Source organism: Ptychodera flava, chromosome 7 (assembly GCF_041260155.1).
Source record: "Ptychodera flava strain L36383 chromosome 7, AS_Pfla_20210202, whole genome shotgun sequence".
In the NCBI taxonomy this organism is placed as follows: domain Eukaryota; kingdom Metazoa; phylum Hemichordata; class Enteropneusta; family Ptychoderidae; genus Ptychodera; species Ptychodera flava.
The window spans coordinates 41,184,694-41,200,625 of record NC_091934.1 but is presented as its reverse complement, the minus strand read 5'-3'; the positions used below and the strand labels follow the sequence as shown (position 1 = coordinate 41,200,625).

Here is a 15,932-nt window from a genome sequence, read left to right as displayed (position 1 = left end):
GGCTCATGTTCAGGCACATGGTCGCACAGGCCTTCCAGTCAGGTATATATCATCCTGGTGTTATCAGTTCCTCAGTGTAATTCGTTCTCCTCGCTGCTACTGACTGGAGCCTTTATATATGCCAACCCAGGTGCACAGTTCCACCCACTGTACTATTCATCCGCTAGGATACTTAATTCATAGTCATTGTTCTCTCTACTCCACTGTCTATTGTTCTGGCCGGTTCCATGAATATTCATAAGTTGTTTTAGAGCTCTCATTAGAAAGTTATGCAATCAGCACTTACTATCTCACCACCTCTATATAGACGTACATAGACCTGACAACCATACCACCAATCAGAATGACAAGAGACAAGACACATATAACACAGACAAAACCACACCCAGTTGATACTTTGTGACAGAAATCTATTGATGATTTTGTCTAATATAAAAATTAGGAATACCTGTGCATTTATAGACATATGATAGTTGACAAAAATGCACTTGACTAGAATATGGCATATGTAACAACGCAACTCATTATCATAATGGAATGCCATCCACATCACTGATTGGTCCGTGAGTAACACAATCAACGGCAACAAACGGAAATTCACCACTTCTTATATGCGGACACTGTTCATGATGATAATGAGTTGCATTATTACAACGGTGGACACAAGAAAGGCCGAGTTTGTCAAAACCCGATCGATTTCTCCTACAGTTCTCATTTTATCGTTGTATGAGTGTTTTCGGACAGTAGAGTCTTCCGCATCGAACAAGGTAACTGACTTTAGGATTTGTGTTAAGTTTTCGACTAGAATGGGCAGTTTTATTTCCAGGCCAGACAAGTCTGTTTCAAATCTTGGTGGTAAGGTTACATAAGAGATTATCGGTACGTAGCATAAACTCACGCCACAAAATACACTTTCACAAACTGCCCAGTCCAAATAACACTGTGGCGAACGCACATAGTGTATGCATTCATACTTGTAGCAGACATACAAACACACATACATCATACGTACGCATGCACGTACACACATCTGAACAGACATGCATAAACACATACACACATACATACATACATACATACAGCCTCGAAAAGTTTACAATGAGCCTCGATTTGATAAAGCCTCGACCTGAGTAACAGCTTCCCAAATTTTATAAAAATTATATATATATATATATATATATATATATATATATATATATATATATATATATATATATATATATATATATATATATATATATATATACGTAGTATACAGATGTCCTCGTGGGAAATTACAGTGCTCGATGCTAAAACAGACCGTTATAATAAACAAATTACTTCAAGTACAAAGTAATGAAATCTATTACTTAAGTATAATGCATCTTTCAATCCTCAGATAGAAGAGAAAGGATTACTAGCGCGACACTCTTACATATATGATTTGGACGATCATTTGTTTGTTTAACAGTGTAGATTTGTCAGCGTTGATAATGTGCAGCTTTTCTGACATACAAAGATTACATCGCTTGCTTATGTTACAGTTGCTTGATGCTTTATCAATAATTGAACATGAATTGTCAAATACTTGGTCCTTTATATTTCTTAAATTCCATACAAATTTTGACAACTCAGTGTCGTTTCTGTATCTCTCGTTACGGAATGATTTTATATGGTTAGTGTGGCGCGTCTTGAAGGTGTTATCAGTCAGTGAGGCCGATGTAAACCCTCTCTGCATTGTCCTCCGTTGATACTTTGGCATTGTAAACCACGCAATTGACTCGACAAGGTGCATGCCGACTTAGCCCTGCAATTACAATCAGCTGGTTGGTCCTTATGTAATCTCCGGTGATTACCCTCTTATTATGCGATTTGATTATACTTGCCATATTCTTCATACAGCTATAACTCACTTTAATTGTGTTTCTGTTGAAGATCTTGTGAAGTTTAGACCCCTTTGGAAAATGTTTGTCAACAAGTTGAAGAAATTTCCTGCCGATGTTAGTTTCAACGTTCTTGCTGAAAGGGGGGTTGAACAACGTGATATGACGCTTCCTGTTATTGTTTCTCCTCGCTAATTGGTTGGTCTTGGCAAATTCAATTTGTTCAGTGTAACCGCTTGCCTCCAGCGCCGTATTGTATTGACCTTTGTATTTATCAAAGATGCCCTTATCACTAGATATTGTTGAGATGCGTTTGCTTTAGCATCACAGTGCCAAACTGGAAATGCATTTGTTTATGCATGGAGGTATTAAGAGAGAGTCGTCTTTGCCCGTGATTAGGACACCAACTAGCCAAGACTGTATCGTGTTTCGAAAATCGATGTTGACCTGGCCTGCAGAGTATGCCTATCGCGTTCATGGTAGGCCTGCCCGCAGCCTATGTGTTGTGGTGGGACTGTGGTTTACTTGCACGCGTGCGAAATACAGCGTTTTGGTAACATTTTGATTGATACAAGTTGGCAGGATGGTGGACTTGCCCACAAAATAAACCTGTTTGCAACGTTTTGATTGATACCTGTCAAAAGTAAAGTTCACTTCGTGAAGTTGATTGGCTACCACAGAAAGAATAGATGCTATTTGACCAATTAGAAAATATATCAACTGCAGTCTTTAATGCCAGGTTAGGGGGTTAATGCTGGACTTTTCAGATCTCATGGAATTACTTCGTGCATTCTGGTATTTCCAGTTAACCGGTAACAGTTGAAACAAGAATGGGCGTCGCACCGAGTACAAATTACCATTCATCTTCACGACAAGGCTGTGGCTGTGGCATAATCCCAACCTGAACCACCAGATCTGATTCTCACGATCATTGTCAGTTGGCCATCATAATCGAATTAAAAAGCCATGGCGTAACTAATATGCACCAATCAGACGCAGGGTGCTTTAGGTGACGTCACTATAATTTGAGCTCTGAAATCGAAACTATCCTATTGTTTTATGTGAAATACATACGCACTGTTTACAGCAATAGCGATCAGTTTGGGTGAATCAACAAATGTGAAACTAGTTCTAATTGCTTGATCGTGGAACGCGCAAGCGGCCCGTAAATCGCGCGGTAATGGCACGCGGCTTGTGGTGCTTGAATTAGGCTTACGCCCATAACCATTCACCGTTCGATAGACACCATAGGACCTAGATATTTGCAATATAGCAACCTTAACATACGGTCTACAAAATCAAAGTACGGAATTTTGATTGATCAATTTTTAATGTTACAAATTTACGTGCAGTGTGATTTTGAAAACTACTGGCCTCCCTCCCTATAATTTCTCTTGAGTCCCTTTCTGCATATGCACGCTGGTCATTCGCTGGTCCCCAGTTCATGCATTTAGGGGAGAACCATTTGATTTTTTTTTTGGGGGGGGGTATGGAGGAAATGGGTATGGGAGCAAATTTTTTTTTCCTGTCACGGTGACAGCAATTTTTTTTTCTACTGTCAGAGCTGCATCAATTATTTTTTTCAAATGGCGTAGCAATGCAATTTTTTTTTCTTTGTCATCAAGTTTGTGATGCGTTGTATATAAGGGAGCCGTCATTATTTACGCCTGAAACTCAGAAATTTCAGTGAACCCCCCCCCCCCGTCAACCATGATGAATTTGAGTAACTCCCTTCTCTAACTCTGAAATTTGACTGATCCCCCACTTAGAAAAGTTAAATACAAATACATGTATTTGTAAAATTTACAAAATACAGCAACAGTAAAGACCTTTGAAATCCTGATGTACTCTGCTAGACTATCATCAGTTATCTCATGATGGTTCAAAAAAGGTGAACCCATCAAAATGAAATTGCAAGTCACAATAAAATAAAGATATAAAAGCTCACACAGTATCTAACCATATAGTATATTGTTTAATTTGGATGGGTATTATGACAGGGTTTTCACTAGGATATCTGACCGGGCAGAATTTGAAAGTACAGGGGGAGAACACGCGAGAGGCTTAGGGGGAAAGTGTCACAGGGGCTTTCCCTTATCTTGCATGGAAATTTTTAAGATATTGATGTGTGCAATGGTGCAGTCTGGTGCAATCTGAGAGGTGTTTTTTAATTTTTTTACTAAGTGAAACTGTTAGAACGGTAACCCCAAGGGGGAGAGCACGAGAGGGGTTTCCCCCTCTAATATTGGAAATTTGGGAAATTGATGTGTTTAATGGTGCAATCTGAGAGGAGTTTCAGGTTATTTTGCACTCGGTAAAATTGTTTGAAAATGACTTTGAACACTGCAATATTTTTTTACATTTTATGCATGATCAGTGTTTGTGTCACAATATTCAACAACCAAACAATGACAATACAATTTGTGAAAAACAGTTCTGTTTGCCAGAGACTGAAGATAAATAAATATACAGGAACGGAAAACTATGACCTTCTTATGTCATTTTCTCCAGCTGCCAGCTTCTAATGAAAAGCATGAATATGGTATGTTTAACTGTCAAAATAGTCCTTGAACTGAGGTAAATGAAAACATATTCTGTGATAATAAAGGATGAATTCACAACAGTTCAGTTTTGTCCGAGATCCTGTGAAAATTTTGAGAAATTGATGTGCGCCACGGTGCAGTGTAGTGAAATCCGATAGGTATTTTAAATTTGTCTTTTACCAGTAAACTGTTAGAAGACCCAAGGGGGAGCACAAGAGGGGGTGCCCCCCTCTCGCATTGAAAATGTTGAGAAATGGATGTGTGCAATGGTGCAATCTGAGATGTGTTTCAATTTAATTCGCCAAAACAAAATGAGTAACCCCACCACCTTCTTCCTCTCCACATTTTGAGTAACGCCCCCTGAAGTTTTCAATTTGTTTAGTGACCCCCTCCCTTGTATTTCATTATATTTGTTGTTCCTCAATTTTTCATTGTCAACTTGTACTCTTCCTAATATATTTATATTGAGAGAATAATATATTGATTTTAACACTAGTTTATTGACTCCTGTCTTGTGTTTTAAAATTTGCACAATTTACAGAAGTCAAAAAGTCCCCTTTAGATAGTGCCTATGCCATTGAGATATTGCAACAGAAATCCTGAAATATGATTTCTTGGGTCAGAAAAGGGAAGGAAAACATTGAGTGCACTGAGGTGTAAATAGACCTATGTAGTGCATGCTTATATCATAAGTGCTGGGAAAAAAACATAAGAATTGCTTGTGGTAAAAAAATTTGCACCGCCTATGGCGGCGCACCAGCAAGAATGAGAATAGGTTTCCAAATTTTGCTAATTTCTGGTGCATTGTGACAATTTTTTTTTCAGTTCTGTCTGTTATGACAATTTTTTTTCTCAGACAATGACAGGATCATTTTTTTCTTCTATCTCACCTGGCGACAATTTTTTTTCTCAAAATCCTCCGTACCCCCCCCCCAGAAATAAAATGGTGTTTCCTTAGAAGGCGGCGTTGAAGCCCGAATGTTGATTTGTTCATGAAAATGAATCAATGAATTAAATTGGAGTGAAAATGCGTACTTCTGGCTCGCGGCACGCGGCAAGTGGCATGCGGCAAGTGGCAAATGGCAGGTGAATTAGGCTTACCAAGACCGCTGGTAGCTCCTCGGAAATGCGGCACGCAGTTTCTCCGCCGAAAACGGCCGTTTTTGAATCCAAAACTTGCATTGATCTTCGTTTTCAAGCACAACCACCTCGCCTATGTACACAATGTGCTCAGCCGTGCTTGTAAACTTACGCAAAGCCTACTTTTCTCTCTCTATGCGAGGGAAGCGCACGTGGGAGGTCGTATAACGCCGGTAACACACAGCCCTGCTACGCAGAGCTACCCGCAACTCAATTTGGTCTCTCACGTTTGTAAATTTTCAGTGATTTTCGAAATGTTCAAGGGTCATGACTGTGAAGGCTAACATAAACATTTTACATCGCATAGCCACACAGTGGTGGACATGTGAATAGGCTTCCTTGTTCAGACATGATAAGGATCGGATATTGCCAAACTGTCAGTTATATTTCCAGCTGTCAATGTGAATGACAGATACATTGTTCGGTCGACCCACTGGTCGCTTGCGCTGTGGTGTGGACACCATGTTGAACCAGAGTTGAACTGTGCGGTACTTCTCTTAGCTTACACATGCGTACAAAGTCGATTACGTTGCATTCCGTGTGTCAACATCGTTGAATTTCTGTCCGTTAAGAAATTCTGTATCAATTCCTCTTGATAAAGAATATTGACGAAGTGAATCACTTCGTCAATATTCTTTATCACGAGGAATTGATACACGTTACGTACTGAGAAGTCAATTAGTAGGTGATTCTTCATGATTCACTATGCTTATTCATGTGAATAGTTCGCGACGTGCAACAAAAATAGTGAAAATATTCTCAAAAGTTACAGCTACTATATCGTTAATTATGCATCTTTCATGTTTATTTATCACCATCAAAGTTGGCAAAGACAAGCCACTATCAGTGTCACCGTCAGTGATAGCAACTCATCAATGCGGCCCTTATGGTTCGAATTACTTTTGGTTGCATTGCCATCCTGCATTCAACCAAGAATATCTCAGTCGCTTGTGGTTCAATACATTGCGACGGCCCCTGTAAGCATTATAAAAATTGTCCTGACAAATACATTAAATATAGGTCTCTATGAGTACGTTCGTCTTTAAAAAACAAGGCCGTCACAAGTAAGATTCTGTTATGGTCCGAATTGGACCACCGATTTTCGAAAGAGCAGTACCGCGGTCCATGCTTTGATAGTGATCGACGACACTGCTCTTGTGTACTGTACCTTGACTCATTTGCCCTACATTTTATGATTGTGCTGGCCTTCCAGGCGTCTGTATCACGGCCAGCGGCTTCCCTGTCAGCGTTTGTCGCCAGAATCACTTTTCATTCGACGTCAGTGTTTGTAAATGGTTGCTCTGTTTTAGCTTGTTATTTGTAGTTCCGAGCAAACATTTCGTGACAAAGCATAGGTCAAGGGGTGTAGCTGGTAACATTCAGCCGTGCCATGTTGAACTAAGGTCAAACATCAATTATAGACAACAGAAGCGGAACTGTTTCATGCATCAATCACACATAGCACTGTGTAAATGGTTTATAGGTCGTAGTGGCACTGCCGCCTGTCAGCACACATCTTGCACTATGTCGTCTCTTATCATATGAAAATTTGTAGGCAATTGGCCAAATTCGTTGAACAACGCAATTCAAGCAGGTCAAAGTGTGAGCGTCCTTTGAAACACAAACAACGATTCATCATTACCTATATCGGGCTGACGAGACGTAGGTATGTCAAGCCATGGAGAAGTGAGAACCTACCTGCACTCTCGCCTGAATGCCCTGCACAAATTTCAACCCGAAATCGTACAGCGTGTTCGCTAAAGGGATGACAAACCGATTTTTGGACTGTTCAGTAAAACGCTTGTCACGTGACTATATACAAATAATGCCTGTATTGTGCATGGTCGGATTTCCAGATATCAAATATTTCAGAAAATATATACTTTATTGGGGTTTGGGACTTCTATAACTGGGAAAAAAATAAAATCTGAAAGTGTCTATAAGGCATGTAGCTACCGTAAGACAAATGAAAATTGAATGACATTTCTCAAACATACTGTTTTGTTTTGAGCATGTGCAATATGAGAAAAACATCCGCTCTAGAAACTTGTCTTGCAGATAAGAGTTAGTCAAGGTTGTAGTGCTTTTAAAACAAAAATAAAACATGCCTTGAAAACTAAAAATATATTTGTACATCGTTTAAATATACTAAAAATGTTACGTGTGTCTGCAAACACTCATCAATTTCTTCCTCAATTTATTATTATTTTCAACAAGGATTGCGTGGTTTCAATAAAGCCAATCAATGTTCTATCAGGAAGTAGCACCCAGTATGTAAATACTTTCATGTATTTGATCAAGAAATGTATTTCTTTGTAGCTGCGATTACAAAGAGGCAGTGACTTCCAACGTGCAAAATAGGTCGACATGTTAACCATGTGAAGCGTCTGATTAGTTTTTGCAACGATTCAAGCATTTCCATTTTTGAAAGTTCATAAGTTTCTCCTTTCAAAGCATATACCCCAAACCTAAATGTTTTATCGATGTCTGCAAAAACGTCAGGTCAACATTTGACGAAAATTTGCAGGGCAATACCTTAATGTTTAAAGAGCAACATGTAACGTCGCCTAAAATGTATAAAACGGCGAACGGAAACCGGCATGAAACATTGTAATGTATTTGACAATGTACCTTGAAGTTACTCATCACATATATGTACCTAAATCGTTAATTCTTTAAATGTTAAAGGAGAATAACTTACCAAGACAAAAAGGTGTTCTTCAACGAGCTAAGTTGCACGCATGTAAATTGTGCTCCGTCCAACGCTTCCAATCTTAAAGGAGGATAACTCACCAAGACAAAAAGGTGTTCCTCAACGAGCTAAGTTGCACGCATTTAAAGTGTGTTCTGTCCAACGCTTCGAGTTTGTGTACGATGGGGAAGTTGACATGCCCAAAATCATCAGCCTGTAAACACTCGCTTGTTTCATTTCTGATTTTGTCACAAAGATAAATTCACCTATCCATAGTAACGTTGTTGAGTTAAAGAGGAATATACATGCGAATATTTAACAGAAAAGAATATTTTACATTACCCGGAAAGCAAAAACTTACAATATGTGAAATACAAAGGAACAAAGTCAACATAGAACAAAAGGTAAAGGAAAGCGTCCCTTTAAGTTTCGATTACAGGCAGGCCGTTCTAGGATAAGATGTCAGGTTGTGAAGGAGCTGAAAAAAGGCCATGACACCGGTTAATGACATGATCATAATGTACTGACAAGCACGTGCTGGAGTTGAAATGTTCATAACCTTAGTCAGTTTTGTAAACAAGGAAATGCGTTATAATAATATACTGTAGTCAAATAATGTATTATGCTAATAACACGGCAAATTCTATCCATCAACTTACTGCATCGAATGCTGCATTTCAAAGGGAAATGTTTCTATTTCTTTATCTTATCCGCATGCCATTTATCGTTTTTAATATCGCTAAAACGTACAGATCTCGTGTGAGCTTCCCTATAAAAGGACACGAAACGAAAGGTGATGCAGTGGTCATATTGACATGATCCGCGAGTCATTAGTCACCTGTTTATGAACTTCCCCATTTCATTCAAAAGCTGTCGATAACGTCGTTAACTTGCGATTGTGTAATCCATACACCGTCCGTTTTCAGCGATATTGCATTCGTCGTTCAGCTCATATCGGCTATACACTTTCAAACGGAAAGGACATTCAACTCAAAAATAGGTCACCGTCCACAAATTTTGGTTTTCAAAGAAAATAAAAACTGAATATTGCATCACTTAAATAATGCAATTTCATTAATTTGTTGTCGCCATTTGAATCACACTACCCAGTCTCATGATGTTTGTCGTATCTCGCTTATTTTGAATACCGGTCAAAGTTGAGACACAAGATCGATTCCGTGTTTTAAAATCACGCTTGCTATTTCCGCAGCTTCCCAAGCATTTGACAATATTGATCGTGATATTCTCCTTTCCAAGTTATCTCACTATGTGATCCGAGGACTTCCTCTACAATTTAAATATCATCTTTGCAATAGATCACAATATGATATGTAAGAGTTCAAGACAACATAGCTTGAAATCATAATAGTGCATGTCAAGTACCACAAGGGCCTGTCCTTTTATCTGTTTCTGCTACGGCATTGCTCTCTCCACAACATTTTAGCTTAAGTGTTCACATACGTGATCTTATGTCGCAGCGATGTCTGTATATCTGTGTGTCTGTCTGTCTGTCCGTGGGCACGATATCTCAAGAACGGCTTATTTGATCAAAATCAAATCTGGTACATAGATTCTGTTTGGGAATCGCAAGGTTTCATTAGCTTTTGGTGGATTTGGCTCGCATATTTCATGCTCATTTGCATAATTAATGATTTTAGAAAACAACACATGCAATGAGAACAGCTGCACAGAATTGTACGAGATTTGCTACAAATGTTGATCAAATAAGGATTTATTACACCCCTCGATTCGATATGAGTGCAAATCTGTGCATTGATTTGAATAGGAACATCCGGGAAGTTAGCGGGCCTGTGAACGATGTACGGACCGGTTTCCATAGTTACCCATGGAAACCGGTCCGGTAAAGCCAACAGAAAAACAAGCAGCCGGAACTATTTTTTCGTGAAACTCATTTGGGGGAATTTTCGCTGGAAACACATTCAACATATCATGATTTAAAACAAAAAAATGGACACTGGGCTTCGTATTTAACAGTTTAAGGAATGTCGATATTTATTTCACTGAAATGTTGACGGAATGATTGAAAGCACGGTACTATCAAGTTTTGAAAAGTGTGCGCAACACAAGTTTGCCAGACTGAAGGGCGCCGGGAAAACAAAGAAACAAATGCACGAATCATGTCTTGTAGTTCAAATTTTGAAATGTTTTCGGAGCGACGGCACTTGTCACTCCACCAATAAAATTAATAAGTCAAAAGTGTTCGGGAGATGCTCAAATGTTCGTGAAAACGTCAGAAGTAACAAAAGTCGCGAGATGCAATGCGTAGACTCAGTAGAAACTCTCAAAGCTTGAAGCATGAAGTCGGAGAGTCCGTCGAATTCTAATCTAGTTCCTGGCTCGAATCCGAACTATCAATGACCCGAATGCGTCGGTATTTCCGTTGCTTGTTGAAATTAAACTGGGAATTATAAGTTGGTGACAGGTTCTCTTGCGTCGATGACGGTAAGTTGATATTCAGAGTGCAGTTATTCATTATGGAACCGGCGAACATTTGCTAAACTTTCGTGTTTTCGGTTTTGAGCGACGGCTTCGGTGATGACTCGAAACTTTCCCTTGCTGGTTCTGGCTGAACAAGTGTTCCGATTTTAAATGTCTTACCTCTATTGCTGCTGTCGCTAAGAATATGAGACATTTGTTTCTGCTCACTGAGATCGAGTCTGTGGTCATAATGCTGGAGGCTAGCCACATTCTGATGACCTGTCAGCTTCGCAATTTTGTGAGGAGCAACACCGGCAGACGATAAACGCTTGACACAAGTTTTACGCACTGAATGGTTTGTTTTTCGACCCGATATACAAGCTTCACGCGTTGCATTTGCCATCAAATTCCGAGAGTGTTCTTACCTTGTGGCCTTGCACGAAACCAGATGTCAGACGTGATCATGTGAGGTTGGAGAGCGTGAGGTAAAAGTCAAACGCGGGTTCAAGACTTTCTTGCGGTCGATGTTTCACGTACTCACGATATAGCGCTACGGGATCTCTCTTAGGATTTCCTGGCGTGGCATTCATTTTGGGGCGTGCAGTTGTTGTCGTTCAATCTCTGGTTTTGAGCATCTCTCGTGAAACTCTAAATATTCAGTTCCTAACGTGGCCGGTCACGATACCGGTAAATTTTATTAGCTGATGCTCGTTTCTACCTCTCATCCAAGTGTTTTCCGAATAAAAGAACATGGTGAAATTCGCGCTCTGTGGGTTATTAATTCCCAGTACTCCAGCCTGCCACATAGTTTCTTCCTCCTCTGCTGAAATTTCTTCCGACTTCAGTTCCTTTCTTCCTTTACCTTGGCCTTTCAAATGTACTTGTTTCGCTCTTATCGCTTGGTTCAGTTTATGAAATACACGGTCGTTCAAACTTGCTGAGTAATTCTTACTACGAAGGTATCTCTCTAGGCTGCACTTCATGTTGGTCAGGGTCGAGGGTTCATATTCAGTGCCATCCATCTTTCTTATTGAAAAACTTGCTGGTCCCAAAACTTCGTCGAGTTTATCAGCTCCAAGTGACATTAGCCACTCGATCATTTCACCGTCGTGATCGTCAGCTACAGTGTTGTCAGCCATGATGGAAATACCTTCAACGTCACGATAGGTGCTTCACGCTAGTTCTAAAATATCAATGCGCGCATGGGTATTTTGACTTTCTTTAAATCTGTTCGATGCTGATTGATAACGTGAAGATTGTTTGAGAATGTCCTGCATGGAACTAAATGTCATATAGTGTTAACTGTGTGGAGGCATGTAATAAAAATATTATTGCCTGACTACATAGGTTTATGTGCCCTCGCAGCAGGAGACAATTTGCCCTCCTAGCGTCGGGCAATTGTCACCTGCTCTCGGGCACATAAACCCATGTATTCAGGCAATAATATATATTATTCGCCATAAAAGACATAACGATGTTACTTGAGAGTTAATTGCTCATTTGAATATTTGATAAAATTTCCTTATTTTGGATATATATCTTGATTGACTCGATCAAAATTGACGAAATTTGGTATGTATATCTAATATACACTTTCCTACTTAGGTTTATATATCTTGCTTGACTTGGCCAAAGTTGGCGAAAGTATACAATGATACAACAATATTGAAAGTCATTAAGCTCTTTTACTAAAGCAAATTCCAAACTTGCATATTCAATTAACTCTCCTAATATAAGGGATATATACCTGGAATAGCTTGATCAAAGTTGGTGAAACATTGTATGCACATTGATAATACTAGGTTTAAACAATATTAAAAGTCATTTAGTATTTTCACATAAGCTTATCAAAAATTTACATACTGAACAAACTTTCGCAATTAGAAATATATATCTGGCTTGGCATGAAGAAAGTTGACTTGCTATGTATATTACTGAAATAACAATAATGAGATTTGTTTAAGCAGTTTTAGATAAATTTATTACTAATTTGCATAGTTAATGAACATTCCTTATTAGGGATACACATCTGGACTGATATGAACAAATTTGCGTAACTTGCAATAAACATTGAAGCTACTTTCCTAGTCAGAGATATACATCTGGATTGGCTTAATCAAAGTTGACAAAACTTGCTATGTACATTGAAGATACTACGAAATAACAATATTGAAGTCATTTATCATTTTTATTTTAGCTAATCACTAATTTGCATATTTAACGAACTTTTGTAATTAGGGATATATCTTGATTGACTTCATCAAAGTCGATGAAATCTGCTATGTACATTGAAGAATTTATGATAAAATATTAATGAAAGTTGTTTATCATTTTTACAAGTTTCTAATTTGTATTTGATATTTAATTAAATTTCCCTCTTAGGGTTTTAAGAATGGAAGGACTCTAAAAACAGTTTACGAAACTTACCATGTATATTAATGAGACAGTCATGTTGTATAAGTGAGAGGAATTTTTGTCAGCTTATTTATAATTCGTATATCTAATGAGCCTTTCACAGTTTGGCATTTATAGCGTGAAGAACTTGACCAAAGGCAATTACACTTGCTATATAAAGTGGTGATACAATGACAGCAGTCAAAGAAATTTAGTATTTTTATTTCAGCTAATTACATATTTACATACTTAATGACCTTTGGAATTAATCTGTGGTGAATATTGTTCATGATATTGATTATAACACTTTCAATGAAGTTGCAAAAATGTGGCAAAAGTTTAAATTCACAGACAATCGCAATATGTACTGAAAATATGTGAGCATTTTCAGTTCATATCTGGCTCAAGTTTTGGTTATTTGCAGATGACACTCGTCTATTCCAAGCATTTCCTGCAAATCAGTATCATATAAATCTGAATGTTGTGGATAATTACGTACTGTCAATGCAAATAGACCTCCCTGTAATCTCAAAAACATTACATTATTTCTAGTAGTTGCAGTACGAAACATAACGAAAATAATATGGTTATCATGGATTTGGCTCCATGCGTCCTTCTTGCAGATGTCTCATACATTCCTCTGCATATTCCTTTCAAACTTAGTACAAGGATAATTACTGCTAATTTGCATATCAGGTGATTTTTGAAAGAGTCGTTTCAAGAGAGACTGCGCCAAAACTCTGATGAAACTTTGTACAGATGTTGCTCGAAAGGCATAGGGCAGTGTTGTGTTAATTAATTGCGAATTGGCATGTTTATGTTCGGATTTCTCATATTTCAAGAAATACTGACTCAAATTTGATCAAACCCGGTACAGATGTTGATATGCCAGAGCTATAAGGGTGAGGAAAGGCATTAAGCAGTATCATTTCAATCATTGTCAATTTGCATATTTATCAAGTTCCCTGATTAATTTCCTTGTCCAGAAATACTGCATCAAATTTAATGAAATTAGGTACAGATGCTGTAATACAATATAAAGATACCTAGCAGGATTATGTCAATTAACTGCTAATTTGAATATTTAATAAATTTTCATAATTTTTGTGATCTGTTTGGAAATACCGCAACAAATTTCATGAAACGTGGTACACATATTGATCTCAGAGTGTTGTGATAGCTTGCAAAACATTTAACACTGGTATGTCACTTAATCTCTGATGAGCATATTTAATAAATTTTCGTGATAAGGGTGGCATGTCAAGAACTGTTTCATCTGAATTGATGAAAGGCGGTTGAGATCTTGTGCTGTAACAAGTGCTGTAATAATGCACAAAGACGTTCCTCGTATGCACGTTACCAACATAGCTTACTTTTTTCAAAGGAATATTTCTCATCAAAGATGACGGGGAAATCCTCTCATAATAAATAGTTTCAAAAATAGAAAATCTAAATTTAATATGGTAGCAATACATTACTCGAAGGCTGAAGTAGGTATATATTAGGGGTAGAAAACCTCAATTTTGGTATTAATAATGAAAAATTAATTCAAGTCAAATACTTGATACTATTTTTGAAATATATATTGCAATTGAAACAAGAGATTATGTAGGAACAAAATGACTATTTTATTTTGGATTATCTATTCTCATTCTAAAACGGCAGGTGTTGGAAAACTGACACTAAACGTGATGAAAATCATGATGAGCAAAATTAAAATGCCTCTTATGCAAAATATAGAATTTTATTGCCAAACAATATACTCGTTTTTTTTGAATGAAAGATAAAAAACATAATGTGAAAATTTCAGAAAATATGACCCAGCAGAGTGGAGTTACATTCTTTGGAAATCTTAGAATGATTTGCATGAATTTGTAGAAAGCTAAACTCATCCAACATGTGACAGCTCGACAAGCTAAATGGTTAACCAGATCAATATTTTACGCTTAGGTTAGCAAATTACTTAAAATTGAATAAATATTTGCAAAAACAATTAAGTAAAAGACGTTGTGTTTCGTGTAGCACCCCTTATTTGCTAATTTGCTCGTTCAACGAACTTTACCAATTAGTGTTGCATGTCTGAAATACTGCATCAAATTTGATTACACAAAATACAGACTTCGATCTTCCAGAGCTGTAATAGCGTGCAAATACAGGATCATGTCAATCAACTGCTAATTTGCATACTTGGTAAAATAACGTAATTAGAATGACATGTCCAGAAATACTACAGCAAATGTGATGAAATTTGGTACAGATGTTGATCTCACAGTGCTGTAATACCCTACTATGATAATCAGCAGTGTCCTGTAAATTAATTACTAATTTGCATATTTAGTGAAATTTGGGTATCCAGGGTGAGTTTCCAGAAGCACTGCGTCAAATTTTATAAAACCTGGCACAGATGATAATCTTACAGTGTACAGTCACATGCAAAAAAGTTTCGAAACGTCCTGGCAAATAATTACTAATTGACATATTTAATGACTTTCGTAATTGGGGAGAAAGGCCAGATTGGCTTCACGTTTTCACCACTATGGCTTGTATCATCCCCATTGTTTTGCCGTAATTAAGTCAGACCTCTACATGCAGAAAGAATGTTTGTAATAAACGATCTATCTCCTGAATGACAGCACTAAATCTGATGACATTTGCAGATGATAATAAAAGGATTTCGCTGTCAAGAAAGGCATTAGCAGCATCAGTTTTAGAATTGTTAGCAGTAGCTAATTATAGTATGTGTCTTCTGTAAATAACACGGGGCATTTTTGGTTCATATCTTACGAGGCGCCAAATGTAAAAAAAATTAATTTACACAATCACCCTTATTTCAAGGATAGAACAGCTAGGAAATGTATATGG

At 37.8% G+C, this 15,932-nt stretch overlaps 2 protein-coding genes across 2 annotated transcripts in view; both read right to left on the bottom strand.

The window, feature by feature from the left end:
• The window catches only part of LOC139136236 (deoxynucleoside triphosphate triphosphohydrolase SAMHD1-like), a 37,905-nt gene extending 29,200 nt beyond the window's left edge, over positions 1-8,705 (bottom strand). The window contains exon 1 of the mRNA XM_070703971.1: positions 8,247-8,705. The gene's annotated coding sequence lies outside the window, so the exon portion shown is untranslated. The remainder of the gene's footprint in view (positions 1-8,246) is intronic.
• Positions 8,706-11,332: 2,627 nt separating this feature from the next.
• LOC139136505 (uncharacterized protein KIAA1958-like) lies at positions 11,333-11,815 on the bottom strand. The gene has a single exon (XM_070704229.1). It carries the CDS (start codon positions 11,813-11,815, stop codon positions 11,333-11,335), a length of 483 nt encoding a protein of 160 aa, XP_070560330.1.
• Between the last annotated feature and the right edge of the window lie 4,117 nt (positions 11,816-15,932).

Excerpts from the sequence above, each read along its gene's own strand:
- LOC139136505 (XM_070704229.1), bottom strand. The coding sequence starts at position 11,815 with ATGGCTGACAACACTGTAGCTGACGATCACGACGGTGAAATGATCGAG.